This window comes from Catharus ustulatus, chromosome 22 (genome assembly GCF_009819885.2).
Source record: "Catharus ustulatus isolate bCatUst1 chromosome 22, bCatUst1.pri.v2, whole genome shotgun sequence".
NCBI lineage: Eukaryota > Metazoa > Chordata > Aves > Passeriformes > Turdidae > Catharus > Catharus ustulatus.
In genome coordinates this window covers 86,394-106,587 of record NC_046242.1, presented here as the reverse complement: position 1 = coordinate 106,587, position 20,194 = coordinate 86,394, and the positions used below count along the sequence as shown (strand labels likewise).

At 41.3% G+C, this 20,194-nt stretch overlaps 3 protein-coding genes across 7 annotated transcripts; 1 reads left to right on the top strand and 2 right to left on the bottom strand.

Annotated features, from left to right (window-relative positions):
- Window positions 1–742: 742 nt before the first annotated feature.
- Window positions 743–6,913, bottom strand: PIMREG (PICALM interacting mitotic regulator). The gene is made up of 5 exons (XM_033078318.1): window positions 6,881–6,913; window positions 5,600–5,919; window positions 4,558–4,889; window positions 3,732–3,827; window positions 743–1,652 (listed from the first exon to the last, which is right to left on the bottom strand). Exons 2-5 carry the CDS (start codon window positions 5,888–5,890, stop codon window positions 1,526–1,528), a joined length of 846 nt encoding a protein of 281 aa, XP_032934209.1. The 5' UTR covers window positions 5,891–5,919; window positions 6,881–6,913; the 3' UTR covers window positions 743–1,525.
- Window positions 6,914–8,836: 1,923 nt separating this feature from the next.
- Window positions 8,837–16,295, top strand: FBXO39 (F-box protein 39). 2 transcript variants are annotated; one of them, XM_033078141.1, is made up of 3 exons: window positions 8,837–10,007; window positions 10,778–10,954; window positions 16,075–16,295. In XM_033078141.1, the coding sequence occupies exons 1-3, from the start codon at window positions 8,994–8,996 to the stop codon at window positions 16,138–16,140; spliced, it is 1,257 nt and encodes a 418-aa protein (XP_032934032.1). In that variant the 5' UTR covers window positions 8,837–8,993; the 3' UTR covers window positions 16,141–16,295. The 2 variants fall into 2 exon arrangements, with proteins under 2 accessions (XP_032934032.1, XP_032934031.1); XM_033078140.1 differs by lacking the exon at window positions 16,075–16,295 and adding an exon at window positions 11,979–12,330.
- On the bottom strand, window positions 12,806–20,190 carry TEKT1 (tektin 1). 4 transcript variants are annotated; one of them, XM_033078145.2, is made up of 10 exons: window positions 19,890–20,190; window positions 19,306–19,446; window positions 17,659–17,747; window positions 17,173–17,416; window positions 16,641–16,806; window positions 16,302–16,430; window positions 15,732–15,875; window positions 14,266–14,488; window positions 13,474–13,670; window positions 12,806–13,184 (listed from the first exon to the last, which is right to left on the bottom strand). In XM_033078145.2, exons 4-10 carry the CDS (start codon window positions 17,360–17,362, stop codon window positions 13,025–13,027), a joined length of 1,209 nt encoding a protein of 402 aa, XP_032934036.1. In that variant the 5' UTR covers window positions 17,363–17,416; window positions 17,659–17,747; window positions 19,306–19,446; window positions 19,890–20,190; the 3' UTR covers window positions 12,806–13,024. The 4 variants fall into 4 exon arrangements, with proteins under 4 accessions (XP_032934036.1, XP_032934035.1, XP_032934034.1 ...); XM_033078144.2 differs by lacking the exon at window positions 19,890–20,190 and adding an exon at window positions 19,576–19,639; XM_033078143.2 differs by lacking the exons at window positions 19,306–19,446; window positions 19,890–20,190 and adding an exon at window positions 19,576–19,661.
- Between the last annotated feature and the right edge of the window lie 4 nt (window positions 20,191–20,194).

The window sequence follows — 20,194 nt, the reverse complement described above, 5'->3', positions numbered from 1 at the left end:
TCACTAATAAGAGAATATTTTGTGAAAGCTTTATAGTTTCAGGACATGCAAAGAATAACTTGGAGATACTATTCTTTTCTATACTTCCATAGAGAAGACTTGTTAAAAAACCCTAAAAACCAGCCCACAAAACACACACAAACACTGTATCACGAAATAACAGAAGCTAAAATTCTCAGTCATATGAAAGTCTTCAGGCTGGAAGGGTTACTTTCATGTTTCCAGGCCTCATTAACTGTTTCAATGTTTTAAAATGGTTTCATGTGACAAGAAAAAAAATAATTGTGACTAAGTTTAAAATCAGTATTTATATACATATCATAATTGAATGTTTTTCATATTTATACTTGATACCATTAAAATTTTAGTAACAGTGGAACTACTAGGTCACATGTATATCTTAAAAATTATCAAGTAGAGCAAAATTTCCCAAATCAGTCTTTTGTTTGAAGGTTCATTTTAGAGTAAACATATTCGGAGAAGCCTGCACAAAGCTTACCATGGAAAAAAGCTATGCTGTTGAATTCTAAAAACTTGAGAAATGTTTGCTTTAGTTTGAAAGACTAAATTTTGTTACACTGAATGACCTACCAAAAAAGGCTTGTCAAATGAATGTTAATTTTAAGTAATTAGAAGCAAGATGAAAGTATCAAATGCTAAGTATACATAACCAAAATACTTCAACTGTGAAATCAGCTATTCACATAGCTAATACTAATACAGGTATTAGTAGTTGCAAGAGGTTCCATTAATTGTAGTAACAAATTTCCATGTAGAGCTAAAAGAGATGCAGCACAAAAGCAATTTTTAGCTCAACTGCCATGATGCTATCTAAAGCAGCAGTAAGAAATAACTTAAGTTGCCAGTTGTCTGGAACCAAACTACCTAAAAATAGGATTAATTAGGCTAATCCTTAAGGCCATGAAGTGAGAGTCCTAATAAGGCTCTGTTCTTGTGGCATGAGTGACTCCACAGAAGCCTGTTGCTTTGGAATGGCAGTTTTGCTTAAAACTAAAAGAAGCCACTCCTGTTTTACTAACTTCCAGCTAATACAATGAGTAACTTTTGCTGATTTAAAAAAACCAAAAACAAACAAGTTAGGCTTTCAAAATAATAGACCAATCTTCTTCGCATGCAAAGTATTTGTGCTAAATCTCATGGCTGCTGGATACCAGTTTAAACACTACTCTTACCTAGGGTTACCTTTCATAAGTCTGTCATAAGCCCTTACTTTGGCCATTCTTGCTGGCCAGTTCAGCATCAGTTTCTGCCTAATGCAAGTCACTTTCAAGACGGTTTCCTCATCTCAGCAGGAGATAATACACTGTGGTTGGTATATTTTGATTCTCTCTTTACTTGAAAGAGAAAGCAAGGGAAGTCCTAAGCTGCTTCATCCAAGAAAAAAAAAGTGTGTAATGGTTCATTTAAGTGTATAGAGTACAGCCTTTCAGATGCTCTACAGACCTCTCCTTTATATGTGCTCATAAATTTGGAAACATGAAAAAACAGTTATGGCCATCTCTGTCTAGGTACCAAGTGCTTGATGGAGTTTCTTTGCTTGCCTTCTGATAGCTGGAAACTGTTTCAGGGATCGATGTACAGACTGTGAGTTTTGTGCCATTACACAGTAGTAGTTTGATATTGCTTCTTGCCTGCAGAAGAACAGGGCTACCATTAGCAGCATAAAGTCAGTTCAGTTATTCAACTGGTTATCACAAAAATTGCTGGAAATAGATGGGAGAAAGGAAGAGGTCTGGTACACTTTCACTGTGTAACTGTTCTAGACACTAGCAAGAAAATATTTTGTTCCCTTCAGTGAACATAAATGGCAGTACACAAATCAAGTAAATTTTAACTAGCAACAGGTGCGTCTCTTGTGATATAATCTAATTCATTAAAATGCAAAACATTAATTTGAGATCAAGGTTTGCTTCATCATGAAAAAAATGAAAAGGGAGCACTAACATTAAAACTCCTGGCAATTGGATACCAGAACAGAAAGTCTCATGCAAGACTAAAGGCATCTCCAAGAAACTCATTTTGCAGTTATTCCAGTAGGCCATAACACAGCACATTGTATGCATCTACATCCTGCATTGTATGCAGGAGTACTGAACCAAATTGTGGAAACAGTACAGATCACTGCTGAAAGCATCAGTCCAGCATTTGAAATTGGTCTCATTTTTCTTGGAAAGTTACAGCGAAGTGTCTTGCCCCATCTTTGTTGCTAAAATGGGACCTAGTATTCAGGATGTACCTTTCCCTTTAACAAAAAAACACTTCCAACATAATGGGTGAAGATATTTACAACACATCCGTTTGGGTACAGTTGCTGTGTTTAAGAATGCCACCAATACAGTTATGAGCTGCTGTTAATTGTGATAGCATGGACTCAACTGCTATGAAAATTTGAGAGATGGAAAAGAAAGGTTGTAAAATCAGACAGCTCAAGATAATGGTTGGTTCTCTCATGCTTTGTGATCATTATTAACCACTGAGAACTTAACATGAGTGACAAAAAGATTACTACCAGTCATTTTTTGGTCTGGGGTGAGAAAAGCTGATGTTTGCATAGGAGGTCATTGTGAACCCACAAGGACTCACGAATCCACAATTTGGAGGGGAAATTTTACAACTGCACAATAATCTGCTGTAGCAGAGATGGCCACAGAGAATATGAAGGAAGAAGCCTGTGGTTCTACATAAAACTGCCTTAAAGCAGCATGAGATAATAAGCCTTTCTCTCTCTAAACAGCAGTTTTTCTCCCCACAGATGCATGCAGGCATAGACAAGATAAGTGAACAACTACTTTACCTGGTCCCTACTATCTTCAGTTACAAATGAGAGAAACTGTCGTATCACTAGCAGATGGGAGAATATTAGGAGTGAGAATTAGTAAACTTTCAGTGGATATAACAAAATTACCTTGATCCATTAATTACCACAAAATTACCTGGATCCTTTAACCTATAGTTATCTAGGCATAGCCCCATTGGTACAAATTTTTGGTATTTTCTGTGATGTTAAGCGTTACCTCTTTGTAGGTAAAGTACTTGATGCTAAACTCTACAGAATTTGAGGTCCTTGACATTTAGCTATTGAATGCTTGACATCAAGTGTTCTAAGAGAAGAAGAATTTTAGGGAATCACTCTGTGACAAGATTTCTGACCCTTAATTTTTACTTTCTTAATATGTCTAATTCAGAACAACATAACCTTCACAAATACAGCAGCCTAACCACCTTGTGGATTAACCAAGGTGTTTTACAAGAGGCTTCTTCATCTGGGTACCATAGACTGTTTGTTAACATAATGTTACCTAAAAAAGGATTTTTTATAGATGTGCAGACATCGATGACTGTGTCAGTAGACTGGAATTTTCCCACTTCCTCCCCGAGCCTGGATTTGCACCTCATTTAGACAAGGCTCAGGGAGGTACTGTTCTCACACAAAGTCAAAGGTAGGGTCTTTCTGCTAAAAATCTGACTTCCACAACAAGGAAGCTGAAGACAAGGAGAGCATTTGACAGGTTTTAGAAGCTGCAAATCCAACTGCAGATTTAATCTTCCCAGGTATCTTGAAGAAAAAAATGGATTACTACATTACACCTAAAAAAGTTCTGCAACTATTTTCCTCATCCTGAGTTCAGGGACTACTTAGCCTCCAAGTGGCTATGTTCAGGTGGCAGGTAACCCATGCCAGAAGTTGAGGGACACTCAGCAGTATTTACCTCTCTTCTTTCGCAATGGCATCATCGAATGCTTGGGAGATACACTTCAGTTGGCAAATCCCCGAGGAGACCACTTCCAACTCGCAGTCAAACTCTCTGCAAACAGAATGGTCATTGCTAAAGATCAAACAGGACAGGCTAACTAGGCGACACTACTCAAGCCTCTATCCCTGCCAGTACCATTCTTGTTACCTCTAGACTTTACCCAGAGAAGTTTAGGGCAGTGGCAATTATGCTCTTAATTCCATTGGCAGCTGCGTCACGTCTCCACTCATCCCCCAAACAGATGTCTTCCAACTCAAGACACCAGATTCAGATTCACAAGGCTTGGATTCAACTTCTAGCGTTAACCTTTTTTATGGCTTTATCCAAAAGAAAAACCTATGCACATTATTATATATTTCCCTAGCTCACAACCCTTGATCTAATTTGTGTTTGTTCTTTAAGGCAGAAATCTCCCTTCATTCTATAAAGAACTCAGCATAAGTAGAGCTATTCCTGGTGTGTTTGCAATACAAATAGCAAACTTTTCTGTTTGGAAAAGTTACAATTAAGTTGGAGTGAGATATATACACAGCATTTTCCTTTACCCAAAAGGCACCAGCAAAGAACTCAGGTATGTTTCTAGGAAAAAATTACTTTTTATGTTTCAGCTTTAAGCAGAGCTCAATCCCTGTCTATACAGAGAAGTGGAACTACTTTATTTGAGCAGCACACAACTTCAGGGGAAAAGGACAGAAAACATCATACTTTGCCTTTATCAGATACTCTAATCAGAGTAGATTTTTTAATTTAAAAAAAAAAATTACAAATGATTGTGACTTACATCTTTCTGCTGGAAGGAGCAGGTGATGAATAAGGGCTCTTTAGTGCTGCTGCTCTTCTGGATCTCCGGAGAGAGACAGCATTTTTACCAAGCCAGGACGAGAAATCCCTCCATTCTCCATGTTCTGATACCCTTGTTGGCCCAAGCAAGGCCCTTTTGCTGGACCTTGGAGTGCCTTTGGAACTGGCTGCTGGAGTAACACTCTTATAGCAAGGTGTTCGAGGTGTAGTACCTCTTTTTTTGGTAGAGCTGGTCACACAGCTGCTGCTGATGGGTTCTGCTGGAAGGGTCACCACTGAGCGTACTGGGCTTTGGCAAGACTTCTGTATTTTCTGAAAGAAGCATTAGACATGTTAGCCTAAATGAGCTCAGCCTTGAGTTTGGAACCAGGAAGACTAAGAATAATTGGCCTTCCTTTCTCGTATCAGGTTTCAACTAACACGAAAGCATCTCAACCTCCGTACTCATTTGCATTGTAGGAGTTGCTTGCTTCCCTAACCCTCGGCAGTTGCCGAGGACTTCAGAGCAAGCATTGGAACAAAGGTTCTGTTGCTCTTACCCTAGAAAAAGTCAGGCTCCCCAACACAGAACTCACGCATTTAAATGTCAGTCTAAATTTAAATTAACTATAATAAAGGACATGCTAGTAAATAGTATGGGTACAGGAGAATGAATAAAAGAAAAAAATCCAAAGCGCTGCATATTTCTCAGTAACAATTCTTTGCAAGCAATGGCAATCTCTACCCAACTTTCTCTGTGTGAAGGCTGCTTTGCCATATATAATTAAATGCAGCAGGGGAAAAGCTCTTATTTCATAATAAAATAAAATGTTTTCACCTTCCTCCATAATTTGCCTGTCTATACTTTAGGAAAAGATGTTAAAGCTTTTAAAAGTTAGTGGCTTATGAGACAACTAAGTTGTGCAAGTCTGTGGAAATGGACTCTCCAGAGTACAGCACACAGTACCGAATTCAAAAATCTTAGTACTGGAGTTGAAACAAAAATGAAACTGTATCTGTGTTCCGCTGCAAAGGCAAAATACCTGGGACACTGTTCCAAAAGCATATTTTGCTGTTCTTTTAATAGTGTGATGAGTTTGGCACCTCTGTCTTGGTTCCAAACTTTCCCTAGTTGGGGTTTTATGAAAATTCAGCTCTACTCGCTTTAATGGCACCCGTTTCCTTAAAGACATGCGAATGGTATTGAGAGAACTCAGAGAGGCCCTTCTCTTGAATTTGTCAGGCACAGGGCTCTCATTCTCATTGACGTCATCTAGGAGCTGGTGTTTCCGCCACGCCACTGTTGCTTTGACATTTTGGAGCACAGATGCCATCTTGGTCCTGTTGTTGGTCAACTTTATTTCTAAAACAATCAAAATGAGAGCAAATCTTAGACAGAACAAGGCACAAAGCAGAGTAAAAAAAACAGAAATGGAAACTGTTACACAATATATTTAATTACACTTGCTTGAAACAAGCAAACCAGAGCAGCTTTTACTTGGAATCCTGAAAGAGAACAGGGTTGATTTCTACAGCTATTTAGATTTGTGGAAGTCCACAAAGAAGCCTTGTACTGCAATTCCACTGCAAGACTCTAGTTTGAGAGGCAGAATGCTCTATGAGTGCATTTTTTTGTTTGTGTCTCAGATCAAGATCTGATATCCCAAATTTTTGCCTTCTTTAAGTTTATGCAGCTGCTATTGTCTCCTGCCGTACTTGCAGGCTGAAGGCTTCTGCTTCAGTCACAGTTACAATTGTGGATATGTAAGTCTGAAACAGACAGGATTATTACTGGCAGAAGACTTTAGCGGGAAGACCTAAAATGCTAGTTATCTGTATGACATATGACAATTTAAACATATGTACATGTAGACTTTTAATACTTGATTTTCACTTGCTGGCAAATACGATTCAGGTTAAATCACCGAGAGAGCCGCCGCTGTCGTACGGTTACAATGATCTGCTATCAAACGGGTATTGCACAGGACAGCGCCCTGCACTTTCTTCCGGAGGCCGCGGCGGTCTGGGGCAGCCCCCGGCCGGGACGCGCCCAGCCCCGGGCCTCGACCGAGCCGCTCTCGCCGCAGGGACCCCGCTCTGCTGGCACTGGCCGTGCTCCCCGCCGGCAGCGGCGGTAGATCCGCCGTGCCGCCACATCGGACTAACGGGACACGGGGCACTGGGCGCGCCCAGCCGGTGCCGTTATTGCGCCCACAGGGACGGTAGAAACAAGGGCGAAAAGTACCGCCGAGGATGGAGGAGACGGGCTCGGGAAAAGCGGACCGAGACCGGCCACTCTGGTGGCTGCTCGGGGCAGTACTTACTCACTGCGCCAGACTGAACCGGGACCCGGACCGGGACCGAGTCGCCACCTCCCCGCGGCAGCTGCTCTGTGGGCCGCCACCGCGTTCGAACGCCGCGCCTCCCCCTCCGAGCGCTCGGATTGGCGCCGCCGCCGCCGCCGCCCGCCGCCATTGGCTGGGCCCGCCCGCGCGCCGCTGCCGTTACTCGGCCGGGCGAGGGCGGGGCGCGGCCCGTGCCGGGCTGAGGGGATGTCCGGGCCCAGCGGCTCTGGCGCCTTTGCGGACCTCGGCCCGGAGATCCGCGTCAGCTGGAGTAGTAAAAGGACTCAGGCTGGGTTACTCGCTTGGGTGTCCAAGCCACAGCTCCTGTTAGTTCTGGTAATTATCGGTCAAAGTCTTAGAAGGTTTTTGTTTGCTTTTATTCCACGGGCTTCTGCAGCTCTTTCTGGAGAAGACAGCTAGTGTAACTGTCCGTGTGGGACCGTAAACCATCCGTGATGTCCTCTGAAGCAAATCGGGCAGCAAGGAGGGCCAAGGGCAAAGGATGTCCCTCTCCCCGTGTTCAGCGGCAGGGGCTTTTGTTTTGATTTGGTATTTTTCCTTACCCGAGTGGCAAAGAAGACATACACAGTTTAATTTATCTTTAAATTACTTCTGCCTGAAAAAGAATTGTCCTAGAAAGTGCTGGGGTTTTTTCCAAATATTTGTTTTTGCCCCACCAAGTTAAACTCAGAGCTGACAGCTAAAACACCTCCTTACCTAAAATCTGGCTTATAATGATGGGGAAGCCAACCCAACGCTGCAGGATACCTCTTGAATCTCACCACTGGCTTATAAACAAACATATACTTTTTACAAATTCATAAGTACCTTGCTTTTAAAAAAGTTCTACCTGGTGGTGTTTGTTTGTACCTGTTTGTATTCACACACTAATAATGAAGAGTGTTGTGTAATAAACATCTTTTATTAATAGCTGTGTTTCTATGTACTGAAGCCCTATATTCTGTTGTGCTTTCCTCTGTCCATTCACTTCAGGGCTTCCAGGTACCTGAAGCGTTAGACCTCTTGCCCCGTGTTCTCCCCACCCTCAATCTCTATAGCAAAAGTTCCAGGTTCTTCTCACTAGCAAACTGGAGCTTCAGGCACCATATTTTAAGACTTGGCTTGGATTTTTTGACATTGATCTAGAGACCTCCTAAATGACTAATAGTTCTGCAAAATGAAGAGCTCTTCTTGGGGGCACTAAATAAAAGAGAGTTGGGTAGAAATCAGACCACATGCTCAGTTTCTAAGGGTTATCTTGATAGCTGGAGATGTGGATTGGCACTTTGAATGGCAAGAATGGGCAGAGGAATCCCTAAGAATAGAAACGGTGCTAACTGAAAAGAGTATGCGTACAAGCAGAGAGATTCTGTGTGACGTAAGAACTGTAGGCCAAAAGACAAACAGCAAACTGAAGTTTAACTGTGCTATCAGTCTTTCATGCCTGTTTATAAAATTAAAATAGAAATACCTGAGCCTTTGTAGTTGTAAGCAGACTCTCAGGGATCTGCATATTTTCTTCTTATGGTGCCCTTCTTGTTTCTATCCATTTCAACATTTTTATCCAGCCTTAATCTAAGGCAGGGTAATAATTCTCATGGAATGGTACCCCAGAAAGCTTTGAAAAGTCATTAGTGCTTATTTTGCATTGATTGTCCTGTTCAAGACCAAAGAACTGTGTACTTTTAACACTAGGCATCAGACCACAAACCATGATCAATTAATTGCAGCTGATGCTAAACAAAGGTTTTTGTAGAGGGTGTAGCTGCTGCAGCAGCAGTTAATACCATACCATTTCACTGTTTGTTTAGACTGAAGGTGAAAGCCGAAAAGTTAAAACATGTGTCCTGTGCTTGTGTTGTGATTGTTCTTCACTTTTTGTTTTGTCTTTTCATTTAGGTAAGACTGTAGTTTAGACTCAAGAACTTGTTTGACACCTGGAGTGCAGAGGCAAAGGGTTGTTGGTTTTGATTGTGAAGAAGCAAACTTTCATCCATTTGTTTAGAAGCTTATTATGTTGGGATTGGCAAGAAATCTACCCACAGCTTTCTACATGTTGGTTTGACTCAAGACCCAGAAGGAAATCCTCTCAATGGAAGATGACAGTGAACCCGAGCAAAGCTCCTGGGCCTACCTACCTGATGTTTGTCTGAGGCATGTCTTCCATTGGTTGGATGACAGGGACAGATCTCGGGCTGCCTTGGTCTGTAAAAAATGGAGTTGTGCCATGGACTCTGGATCCCTCTGGAGATGCAGAACCATCACATTCTATGGCCAACCATCAAGGGCACGCACACTGGAATTTCAAAGTGCACTGTGGTATACAAAGAAATTTGGCAAGTATTTGAAGCACCTTGAGATCAAGTTATCAAATCCTTACAATACTCCCTTTATCAAAAAATTTCAAGTGATTATGAGAGGCCTTCTTTCACACCTGGGTAAATGTAATAGTCACCTAGTATCCCTGAGCATCAAGTACCTAGAATTAGACTGCTTGATATGGAAAAATGTGGTTAGGGCTCAGTTTATCAAGAACTTAGCTGCCTTCCTGAAAAGAATGAGCAATCAGCTTGATTATCTTAACTTAAAAGGAGCAAGAATAACATTGGAAGAAGGCTGTGAGCTTCTGAATTCTCTGAGCAGCTTGACAAATAGAAGTTTTATATCTGAAATCAATATTGAGGATTTCTTCAGTCTCCACCTTTCTGTCTACAGCAGTGCTTTGTTCCACCAAACTATGTCTAAGTTCCACAGGCTGACCATCCTAACTTTCAATTACAACTGCATCTCTGATGAACTTCTGGACATCCTGCGGGAGCACAGCTCTCATTCCCTGTGCACCTTGAATATCAAGTGTCATATCCATGACCCTCATGGGCAAGTGGTGTCAGGAATGTCATGGGCAAACTTGGCCAAGAGAGCCCCAAAACTGAATGTGAACTTCTTCTTTGAAAGAGTCATGAAGCATGATCACCTAGCTAGGATCCTGCTGGTGGAGATCCCAGTTAGGAGCATCAGCCTACGGAGCTGTTATTTTAGTGACCCAGACTGGACCATGAGACCTACACTCACCAACCTACTCCCAGCTTACTGGCATGGTCTGCAGGTAAGGGAAAAAATAGGGACACCCTACTGCAGAATCACAAAGCTAAACAAACTAATCATGTAGGCCTTCTGAGTAACAGCAGTCAGGAACAGCAGTTCATGACTGCTTCGGTTTTATATTCAGAGGGCAGTTTTCATAAGTGTTTCACCCATAGCGTAGTTAATGAAATTATCCTTGTCCAGTTATAACCCACCATAATGCTATCATAATGCTGCTTTATTTTGGCAATGCACAAATGTCCTACAACATATCTAAATTAACTAGTCCCCCTGTCAAAGCACTTTGGTATCACAGAGGATGTGTCACCAAGGGTTTGCAACAGCTGACTCATGTAAGTGAGCATCAGGTCTTTGCATGCCAGAGGGAAACACATAGCCTTACACCTGATGGTTGTTGACAGCTTTCTGTAAGTCCTGTTCCATTGCAGTTTCCCATAAGCAATGGAGATATGCAAAGCTTTCTAGAAACCATCATTGGCTCTACTTTTGTCTCTCAGATAATTCTCATTATGTCAAATAAGATCATGGTATGACTGTGGGTGCAGCATTTTCTAATAAATGCACAAGATATCACCCCATCTTAACAGGAGAGTGATTTACTGTAGCACATACACTATTGTCATAATGCAAAACAGAAGCTCAGCTAATGTCAAGGTACAAAATTGATCTGCTGACACTTTTGTTGGTTAACTTGGAAAACTATTTGTTGAATTCTAGTTACTGCATGCAACATCCTGTTAGCAGTACTAACAGTGCTCCTTTTTTTAAAAGAAATTAACACTTGAATTGAACAATGACCACGAGTTGCTGGACAATGAGCTGCTGCAGCTTATCTTATCGTGCAAGAGGTTGTTATTTCTGAAAGTCTGGGCATTTCTAAGTGTCAGCTTTATGGAGAGGCTGCTACAAAACCGTGCAGAAAGAAAATGCATTTTGACTACCATAAAGGTAAGACTTTGTGCTTCAAAATTCCCATTCCCATTCTTGCTCCTATACCCAAAGGTCGCCATGACCAGGTAAAGGTCACTTACAGAAATGTTAATATAACTATGTTATGCCTTAATGTTAATATAACTTTGTTATGCCTTAGTACTAAAGAGCTCATTCACAGAAATAGGGCTTTCCAACCTACTTAGCCATATACAGATACTATAGAAGTTTATTATGAAGTCCCAAAAATTCCAGAAGCCCTTCCTAGACTGGCATTCCCTTGGCCACCTCTAGTTCAAGACCTCTCCCACATCTAGGGTTTCAGTCACAGGCTCAGTGCTTATGTCTATGCTTAAACCAAGGAAGGTAGACTGAATCCCACTAAACTGCAAAACTATATAAACACATCACACACTTCAGGGGTTCTGTCTTGAACTGGGGCCAGGCCACAACTGTAGCAGGTGTAAACCATGCTGACACACTACTTTGTGTGCTACAGTCTGAGTTCAGTAGGTCCTGCAGATCTGTGCATATCCCAGGGATGCATCAGTTCTGGGGTTAAAAAGAACCTTGCTCTTCCTGTCCGCACAGGCAGACTGCCGGGACAACCACAAAACCACAGCTAAAAGATAAAGAGTAAATTTACTTCCCTTTCTTTGCTCACTGGGGCATCCCCAGAGCAACCCCCAGGCAGTCACAGTTAAACTCAGTCAATGCCAGAGGGTCACTGGCTGGTGCTCATACTGGGTTATCAAGGACTATTCCCATTTGCAAGGGTCACCTGAGTGATTTACAGTCCTTCTGATTAGTCTTCCATTATTTAATTCATTCCTCCCAACACCTCCAAAAAATTCTTTGGCAGGAGATGAAGTTTTCAATCAGCTGGGAGTGGAAAGAGACTAAAGCCTCAAGATTCTATTCAAATTCAAGGAGTTTTGATTCTCTAGATTCCATATTAGTCACAGATGCTTCTTGTTGCCATGAGCTGTAATGGGTTGCGGTCACTTTATCGGGGAGACATGACTGCTGTTTGTGCATACAGGTCAGGATTTATACAGCACAAGATGACAGCACTGAACAGGAGCAGCTGTTGGCTGATATTTACAGGAAATTCAAGTACCTGATTGACTCAGAACTTAATTATTTTGTCATCACCTACCCAGTGGTATAAGCTACAGGAAGAGAAGAACAGCCAGTGACATCTGCATTAATGGATCCTTTGGAGGGCTATAGAAAGGGATCTGAATTTTGACAGCAGTGCCTCTGAAAGGGAGTTATCATTACAGCAAGAGAGAGGCAAGGGACAATTTTAAACTCCATGCATTAAAATGTTGGACTTGGGAACTAGACTCCTTTGTCTCCAGCATTATTTATTCTTGCCCTTGCTTTGTTTATCCTTGCCAGAACCAAAGGAAGCAGTGATCCCTTTTCCACCCTTCCAGGCATCTTGGATAAAAATAAGACTGTCCTCTTTTTCCAGCACTTCTCACTGTAGAGCTTCAAACATTTTACCACTGAAGCCCATCTCATTTTTTCCACTTTACGAATAGGGAAACTGGGACATGGGGTGAGGAAGTGATTTTCCCAAAGTCAGCCTTGACTTGATCTCAATTATACACTATCTAGCGTATCAGTTAGATAAGTTAGGTCCTGTTAAGTTGGCCATACTGTCTAGTTCTTAGCAGCAGATTCTAAGATAAAACTAAAACGTAGCATGGCCGATACTGAGAGACATCCCTCCCACTTGCCCAGCTTTCCAATTAATGATCTATGAGGACAATCCTGCTCTAGCTTCCACACAGTTGCCTTTTGATACCTTTCAATGGCAAAAGATATAATTGGTTACACATGAGAGAAACATGGAAGAAGGGGCATTTCTCATTATTCTGGAATTTTATTGCCGAGTGGAGGATTTCGTCAAACATTTTAGAGCATAGATAGCTGTGAAACAGATAGCTGTAAGTACGAAGTCTGTTTTAATTACCTCACATAACTAGACAGCATTGAGTCAAGTCAATAAATTTGCAAGTTTGTCAAAATTTCAGCAGGAGCTGGTTCTTTGGAGCACAATCTCCCGGTATGATGTCTTCAGTAATTGTTTATGCAAACAGACTCTCTCATTTGCATGCACAGTACTTCATCAATGTACAGTGTATTCTCCTTGACCTTGATCTCTTCCTCCAAGGAAAGCTGTCGGCGGCTCAGGCCTTTCAGCTCTGTCTGAGCCTGTGCCAATGCATCCTTTAATCTAATAGGGAAAATAGAGGCAGGCATTAGTTGAAAACACATGGATGGTTTCTTTCTCTCATAAGAGTTAGGAATTCTGAGCAAAAAAAGAAAGATGGAAAGGGATTCATAGAGACAATATCCATTGTCTTCCTTAAAAGTCTATCCATTAACTTCCCTTAAAGTGTCCTCCCTTAAGGGAAAAGCAATTCCCAACTTTTCAGGGTGAATAGCTAGGACCCATTGTCATGCTGACACATTAGCCCAGTAATCTATTCCACAGGTTTTCCTCTTGCATCATTTCTACTTGCCTTTGAATATTTTTGGTAATCTCCTGAACTTCACTCATCAGGCTGCTGTGCACTGTGTCATAGCACAGTTCCACATTGGGGCGATGGTTTCTCACTTCCAAGCGGGTTTGAGCCACTTTTACAGGTCCTTCCTTGTCAGCGATTGCTTTCTTTAAGGCTGCAATGTTCTTCTCCTGCGAGGCAGTCTCATCCATCACCTTTACAAATCCAGCAACAAAATTCTGCACACTGCCTCTTACAATGTGTGAAATCATCATCATCATCTTTAATAAATGTAACAATCACAGTAACACTCACTATGTTGTTATTTCATCAAACGATATTTGCAAAGCTTAGCCAGGAGTGTGATTCCTTCATTGGAAAGCAGATGACACTGTTCTGGATGAACCCAGAAATTAATGCTCAGAAATTAATTTTTAATATTAATACTCAGTTTTCATGTGTCAATTTTTGAGCATATTGACCCTACTTTTATCAATAAGGCTCTTATATCAAAATCCTGAAAAAGCCATATAGAGGAGCTCCATGCAACTAAAAATCACAAGGAAAATCCTGACCTTACTGATGGCTACAGCAAGATTTAGATTGCATGAGTGACTCGAGAAATTCATCTCTGTGATGGTGCACACAGAGCTGAGGAAAAAAAAAAAACTAAGATGACTTTATGGAGGAGGGAGAAGGGAAGAAAAAGGAAAACGTGTCAGATGAGTGCAACCCAGTGGATTGGGAAAACTGGTAGATAACCCAAATCCAGTGTTTCCACTTTTTCACTGACTGTCCCCTATGACTTACCATTGCAAGAAGTGTTTCTAGCTTGTGCTTGGCATCCTTGACTTCTTTCACCCTATTTCTAAAAGCAGTATTCACCATCTCACATTGCTTGCGCATGTCATTTGCTGTCTGTGAGAGGATGCCATCAATAAGTACCTTCAGTGCCAAAGAATTGTTTCGCTGCTTGTCAGCCTTTTCAACATTTATGTTTGAGAAATCTATCCAGTCCTCAGGGCTAACAAAACTGAAAGAGATTCAAAATAAGTGGTCACCAACAGACAGCAGCAGGCCCTGTATGACTTCATAAATCTGTAATTATGCCACAAAATCAAGAATAAATCAGTACTTTTAACTGCATGTTCTCAGTAAGTGCCACATGTCCTGGGGGTTCTACGGATACAAAAGAAACACTCCGTCACAATCATTTTGTAATGAAGTTACATCTTCATCTAATGAAGATGAGAGTCAGATGAAAACCAATTTGCTTGAGTCATACAGCAACTTTGCTGTAACTTTCTTTTCCCCTGGTGAAGTATCGAGTTATCATGGGGGGAAACACACATAATAACCAATATTTCTTAGAACATCTTTCATTACTAAAGCTGTAACTATTAATAGCAAGTAGCTATCTAGACAACACAGTCACCTATTCTCTCACACAGTTCACCTATATGACATTTACAGTACCTGCCTGGAACAGCAGTTAAGAAGCCCAGCCCCAACTGCATCCCCAGAATTAGAGGGTCATCCTTGTGCAGCTGTGGCTTGCCAGGCGGGTGTTTGCAAAGTTCCTCAGAGGGTTTGTTCCTTGTTTCATTGGGTGGATACAGAAAGTTTTAATTGCCATTTGCACGTAGCAGGCAGCACCACCCTGGGTGTGGTCTGAGTTACATTACCTGTTGATGATGCACGCTAATGTGCAGGCAGCAAGAGCTGTCAGCGTCTTGGTGTTGCAAGTTTGCCAGCTGTTGCATAGCAACAGTGACCTTCTGAGGCTCTCACACACATTGCTTTCTCAGTACACTTCTTTTCAGCCCTTTTTTCTGTGGTAGCTATTTTTCCATTTAAACCTTTCACTCTAACTAACCCATGCAAAATGGGCGCATTTGACAGGTTACTGTCGGAGTCAGAAACTGAGTCTACACCTCACGTGTCCCAGGCCAGCATTCTCCCTGCTGGGACACCCTGGGAGAGGAAAGAAGATCAGTAAATCTATTCTCTGTTTAAGCAATATGTGAAATTGTTCGTTAGCTAACTGCGAGCTCCAAAAATTTTTAAAAACTGCAGTTCTCTGGGAGCAATATTATTGTGGCATATTTCACAGACATATTACACAGATACAAAAGTGATGGACAGAAGTACAAGGAACAATTAGATGGCAAAAAGATAAAGCCTGTTTTTTACACAAAACTGATCTTGCTATTACTGGGACAGCCTGTATTATCCATATAATTATCATATGTTTATTGAAGTAAAGAACCACTTACTTTCCTTCTAGTTTCATGGCATTATCAGCATAGATAATATAAGGAGTGTCATTTGTCAAGCTAGCACAGTAATCATCAATCGTCAAAGCTGTGAATTTGTCCTTCAGATCCATGTCCAGGTTGTATTTTGCAGAACGATTTCGTCTAGGAGAAGAAACAACCAAACTCTAAGACAGTGTAGGCACTCACGGGTGTCTTTAATATGCATGCATACATGCATTAGGTAATTCAAACGCTGTTACAGAAATCTTCATGTATGAACTCTTAGTTGTCAAGTCACAAAATCTACAGTATGAAGCTGCCTTTCTATAAATTTATGGTACAAATCTCATTGAAATTAAAGGACTGGATCATGAGAAGACCAAGGATCAAGTGCAAGTACTTTGTACTCTACATGGAGAACCTTTGACTATTACTGATTGAGTGGTATGAATTAGGACTGACCTCTTGCTGCTGTTTAGCATTGAAGATAACTAGGACCTGTGCTCAGCCTGACCCTACAACTTCTTAGTATTATGGCTGTATGAATTTTCATCTAATTAGTGTTCTATTATGCTCTTTGCTCTGCACCTGATTTGCTCATTTGTTTGCTCCAATGTATGTCCAAGTAAAGCAATAATCCTCTGGAGGACTTCAGCTTCCTTCACCAGTTCCTGTTCCACTTCATCATGCACCAAGTCAATCCCAACTCGCCTCTGCCTATATGAAAAAAGAAAAAACCATCAGTCACATTGTTCAAATGCCTGCATCTAACAGGAGATGATGAAGTTCCGCTTTCCCCAGTGTTTTAACACCTAAGTCAGGCTGTGACTCCACTGCAAAGAGTGATGGGCCTTTAGTTTGCAATCTTTTTTCTTATTTGTTAAAGGTCCATTACTTAGATTTTTTTTTCTCTCCTTGAATACTCACCTGTATAGGAGACACTTTTGGGCAATGACAAGTTGCTCTTTGCAGCCCTCCAAAGCTCTCTCCAGCCTATTCTTGAAAGTCAACAGTATCTCTGTCTCATGAACAATTTGTTCCAGCTTGTTATCTAATTCTTGCCTCCAGAATTTTATTTCTTCTCGTCTCTGTTCTGTAAAATCAAAATAACAAACATGTATTATTATGCCCATTTTATGAGCAAGAGGACTGTAGTTCAGATCTTAGGTGTGGCTAAAAATAGACTTATTCTATAGTAGAGTGCCTATAGTGCTGTGGGCTGTGTGGAAACAGTTTAGCAACCCTGTGTCAGTAGGTTTGGTTCGCTTTTTGTGTGTTTTGTTACAAAAATAAAGAGTCTGCCTCAAAATATTTTATAAAATATTTTTGATTTTTCCAGGACATCAACAAGCATGGCATTGACACATGCTCCTATTCATTATAAACTAATTTGCTAAGTCCATCTAGAACATTTAGCTCAAGTAACACATCTTGACCCTTGCAGAAGACATGGGATTACCTAATTTCTTGTTGACATCACTTTGGGTTTTCTGAGTTGTCTTTTCTATTTCATCCACCAGCCTCCAACTCTCAGCTGTCATGCATTCTGACCTGGATTTCTGAGCCTCTGTACTGGCACGCTGCATACTGTTTGCATTGTGCCATTCTGAGGGATGAAGTTTAGATGGACCTTGCAGCAGTCTGGCCATTACTATTTGGAAATTTTCTGGATATAATGTAGGTCAGTTCTTAGAATGTGGTACCTGAAAACAGAAATATTATATTAACTATATTGTATTGCACTGCATATAATATAATATAATATAATATAATATAATATAATATAATATAATATAATATAATATAATATAATATAATATAATATAATATAATATAATATAATATAATATAATATAATATAATATAATATAATATAATATAACTGCTGAAGCAAGAAGGGAAGAAGACAGCTCTATAAGGATGAGAAATGTTTTGTTCTTTTTACCTGCAAAATGACACTGATATGCAAAAAGATTTCTTGCTCAAAGCTCCCCAAGTCTTTGCTGATGTGTAGGGAAGAATGTGCTGATGTGTCTGGAGTGGAAGAATATAGAAACAGAAGAATTTGTGAGTGGAATTTTGGAGAAGTGAAACTAACAGGAAAAGATGGACTATGCAATGGGAAGGAGAAGGGAAAGGAGACCTGCAGAGGAGGACAGAATTACTAAACTAGCAATCACAGAAAACAAGAGAAAAGTGAACAAATATAGAAGATAAATAGCCTCAGAGAGGTTGGAATATGGTTGGAGAGATGGGTAAAATCTAGACTGCAAAAATAAAGGTTGGAAAAGACTTCAAGATCATTGGGTCCAACTGTTATTGCAGCACAGCTGTGTTCAGCATTAAACCATATCCTCAAGTGCCAAATCCACATGCCTTTTGAACACATCCAGGGATAAGAATTCCACCACTTCCCAGGGCAGCCTGTTCCAATTCTTGATTAGGTGATTTTCTTTCTTACGGTGATTAGGGGAAAAACAAAACAAAACAAACAAACAAAAAAAAAACACAACAAAAGAAAACCCAAACAATAAAAAAATCCACAACCACACAACACAACAAAAAAACAAACAAAAAACAAACCCAAAACTAAAACAGGACCTGAGAAGTTGAAGGAGAAAATTCAGCAGGCAAATGGGGAAATGGGAAAGTCCAGAAAGAACTAAAGTATAACAAAGAACAAAGCATACTGAGGACACTTGTGTAATGGAGGGTAAAACCAAAGCCCCAGATTTGTGAAAAGTAGTTTGATTATAAATTTCCTATTCTTGCAGTATGCTCATTCCTGAGACAGCTGCTGAGTCCAAATGCCCACAGCTGCTCCTCTGCAACACACTCTGCCCACAATTCATTCAGCACAGCTCCCCTTAACTTCCTTCTCCCTCTCACTGATCTTGCTCCCAGACTGAATTGCTCTGAAGTTCAAAGCCTGGCAAAATGCCACATCCTCAGTTCCCCTTCCGTAGGAAGGGTCTTTCAGTCTCAATCTTCTCAGCAGCGGCACAGTTTCTTTTTTAATGTGCGAGTAAATATTGCAGAAAGTGGCTCGAACTGCACGGAAGGCAAACTGGCTGCTCTGGGAACTAGAGTCGCTACCACTGCTGGCAGCCTGGTGCTGTGGCACCGGGTGGAGGAGGCACAGTACGCACAAGGCAGTGGTGCTTCACTTCACCCACTTCCTGTTAAGATCTATCTGGGAAAAAAAGTGCTCACCGTACATTTATTTTTGATAGTTCCCAGAGCTGCAGTAATTCTGTATCGATTTCTTGTAGAAATGCATAAAGATTGTGAAAGCAATTGAGAGATGTGTTAAGTACCTAGTTGTCTAAAATGTCAGTCATATAATATCCTTAGTGGTATGCTCCATCTTTGTGTCAACAATATTCTTTCCTGGGAGAAAAGATAGTGGGAGCCAGGCAGTGGAGATGAAGGAGACAAAGCATGATGACATGAGATGGTACAGTCGTGTCCCCCCCATACAGCTCTGCTACAGTTTAGATCAGAGCAGAGTTTCTCAGAGTGAAACCCGACAGTGTTCAAAAAGATCACAAAAGAGAGAGAATGTAATGTTTCTGAAAATGTGCTCAATCACCTTGAAAGCTGAGGAACCCCCCAGTGATGGTTCTCACGACGTTATTGTGAGACCAGTGGGACTTCATGCCGTTTTGTTGTGAAAACCCAGTATCTCATATTGTCCTGGCCCAGATTGCAGCGACACGGCCATAAATTAAAGCTACGAACCACAAATCCGTTCATCAATGTCAGCTACCGTAAAAGACAATTTCCTTTTTAACTGTTCATATGAAATTTACAGCTGATCCTGCAATATGAATTATGCGACAAAAGAAAGCTTTAGCTTTACCTCAGATGATTTTCTCTACCGACCTACAGGGGTAGAAAACGTCTCCACGGCCGCCGGCCGGTCTCGAGCTCCGCGCGCCCCCGAGCCCCGCGCGCGCCCCCGAGCCCCGCGCGCGCCCCCGAGCCCCGCGCGCGCGGACAGCCGCGGGCAGGGCCGCGCGGCACCGGCAGCGCCTTTCCTCACCGCCCGGGAACGGCTGCGTGAAAAAGTAAGTCCTCTTCTGCACAGCAGTAGGGTTAAGCTAACACCAGCTCACTTACCACATTCCATTGTAATGCCTCCAAAAAGGATTTTACAAAGGAGAGGTTTCTCACCTTGTGAATTTTGTCTGGATGTAGAAAATGGGTTCACTATTTGTGAAGTGGCCAAGGCCTCAGTCTGGAAGAGTCTCACATTTTCTGAGGAGGAGTCTGAGCAACCAGCATTAATGACACTAGATCTAAATTAAGTATGTTGCCATGGTCCTTACTGGGTGCACAAAAACTATCACAGATAGTCTTATTCGTCACAGAATCAAACTATCAGCAGAACTGCTGCCACTCTGTTGAAGTAGAACAGTTCCTTAGGTTGCGCTCATACTGCAGCGTCATTAACTGCCTTCTTTCAATGTTGCTGAAAT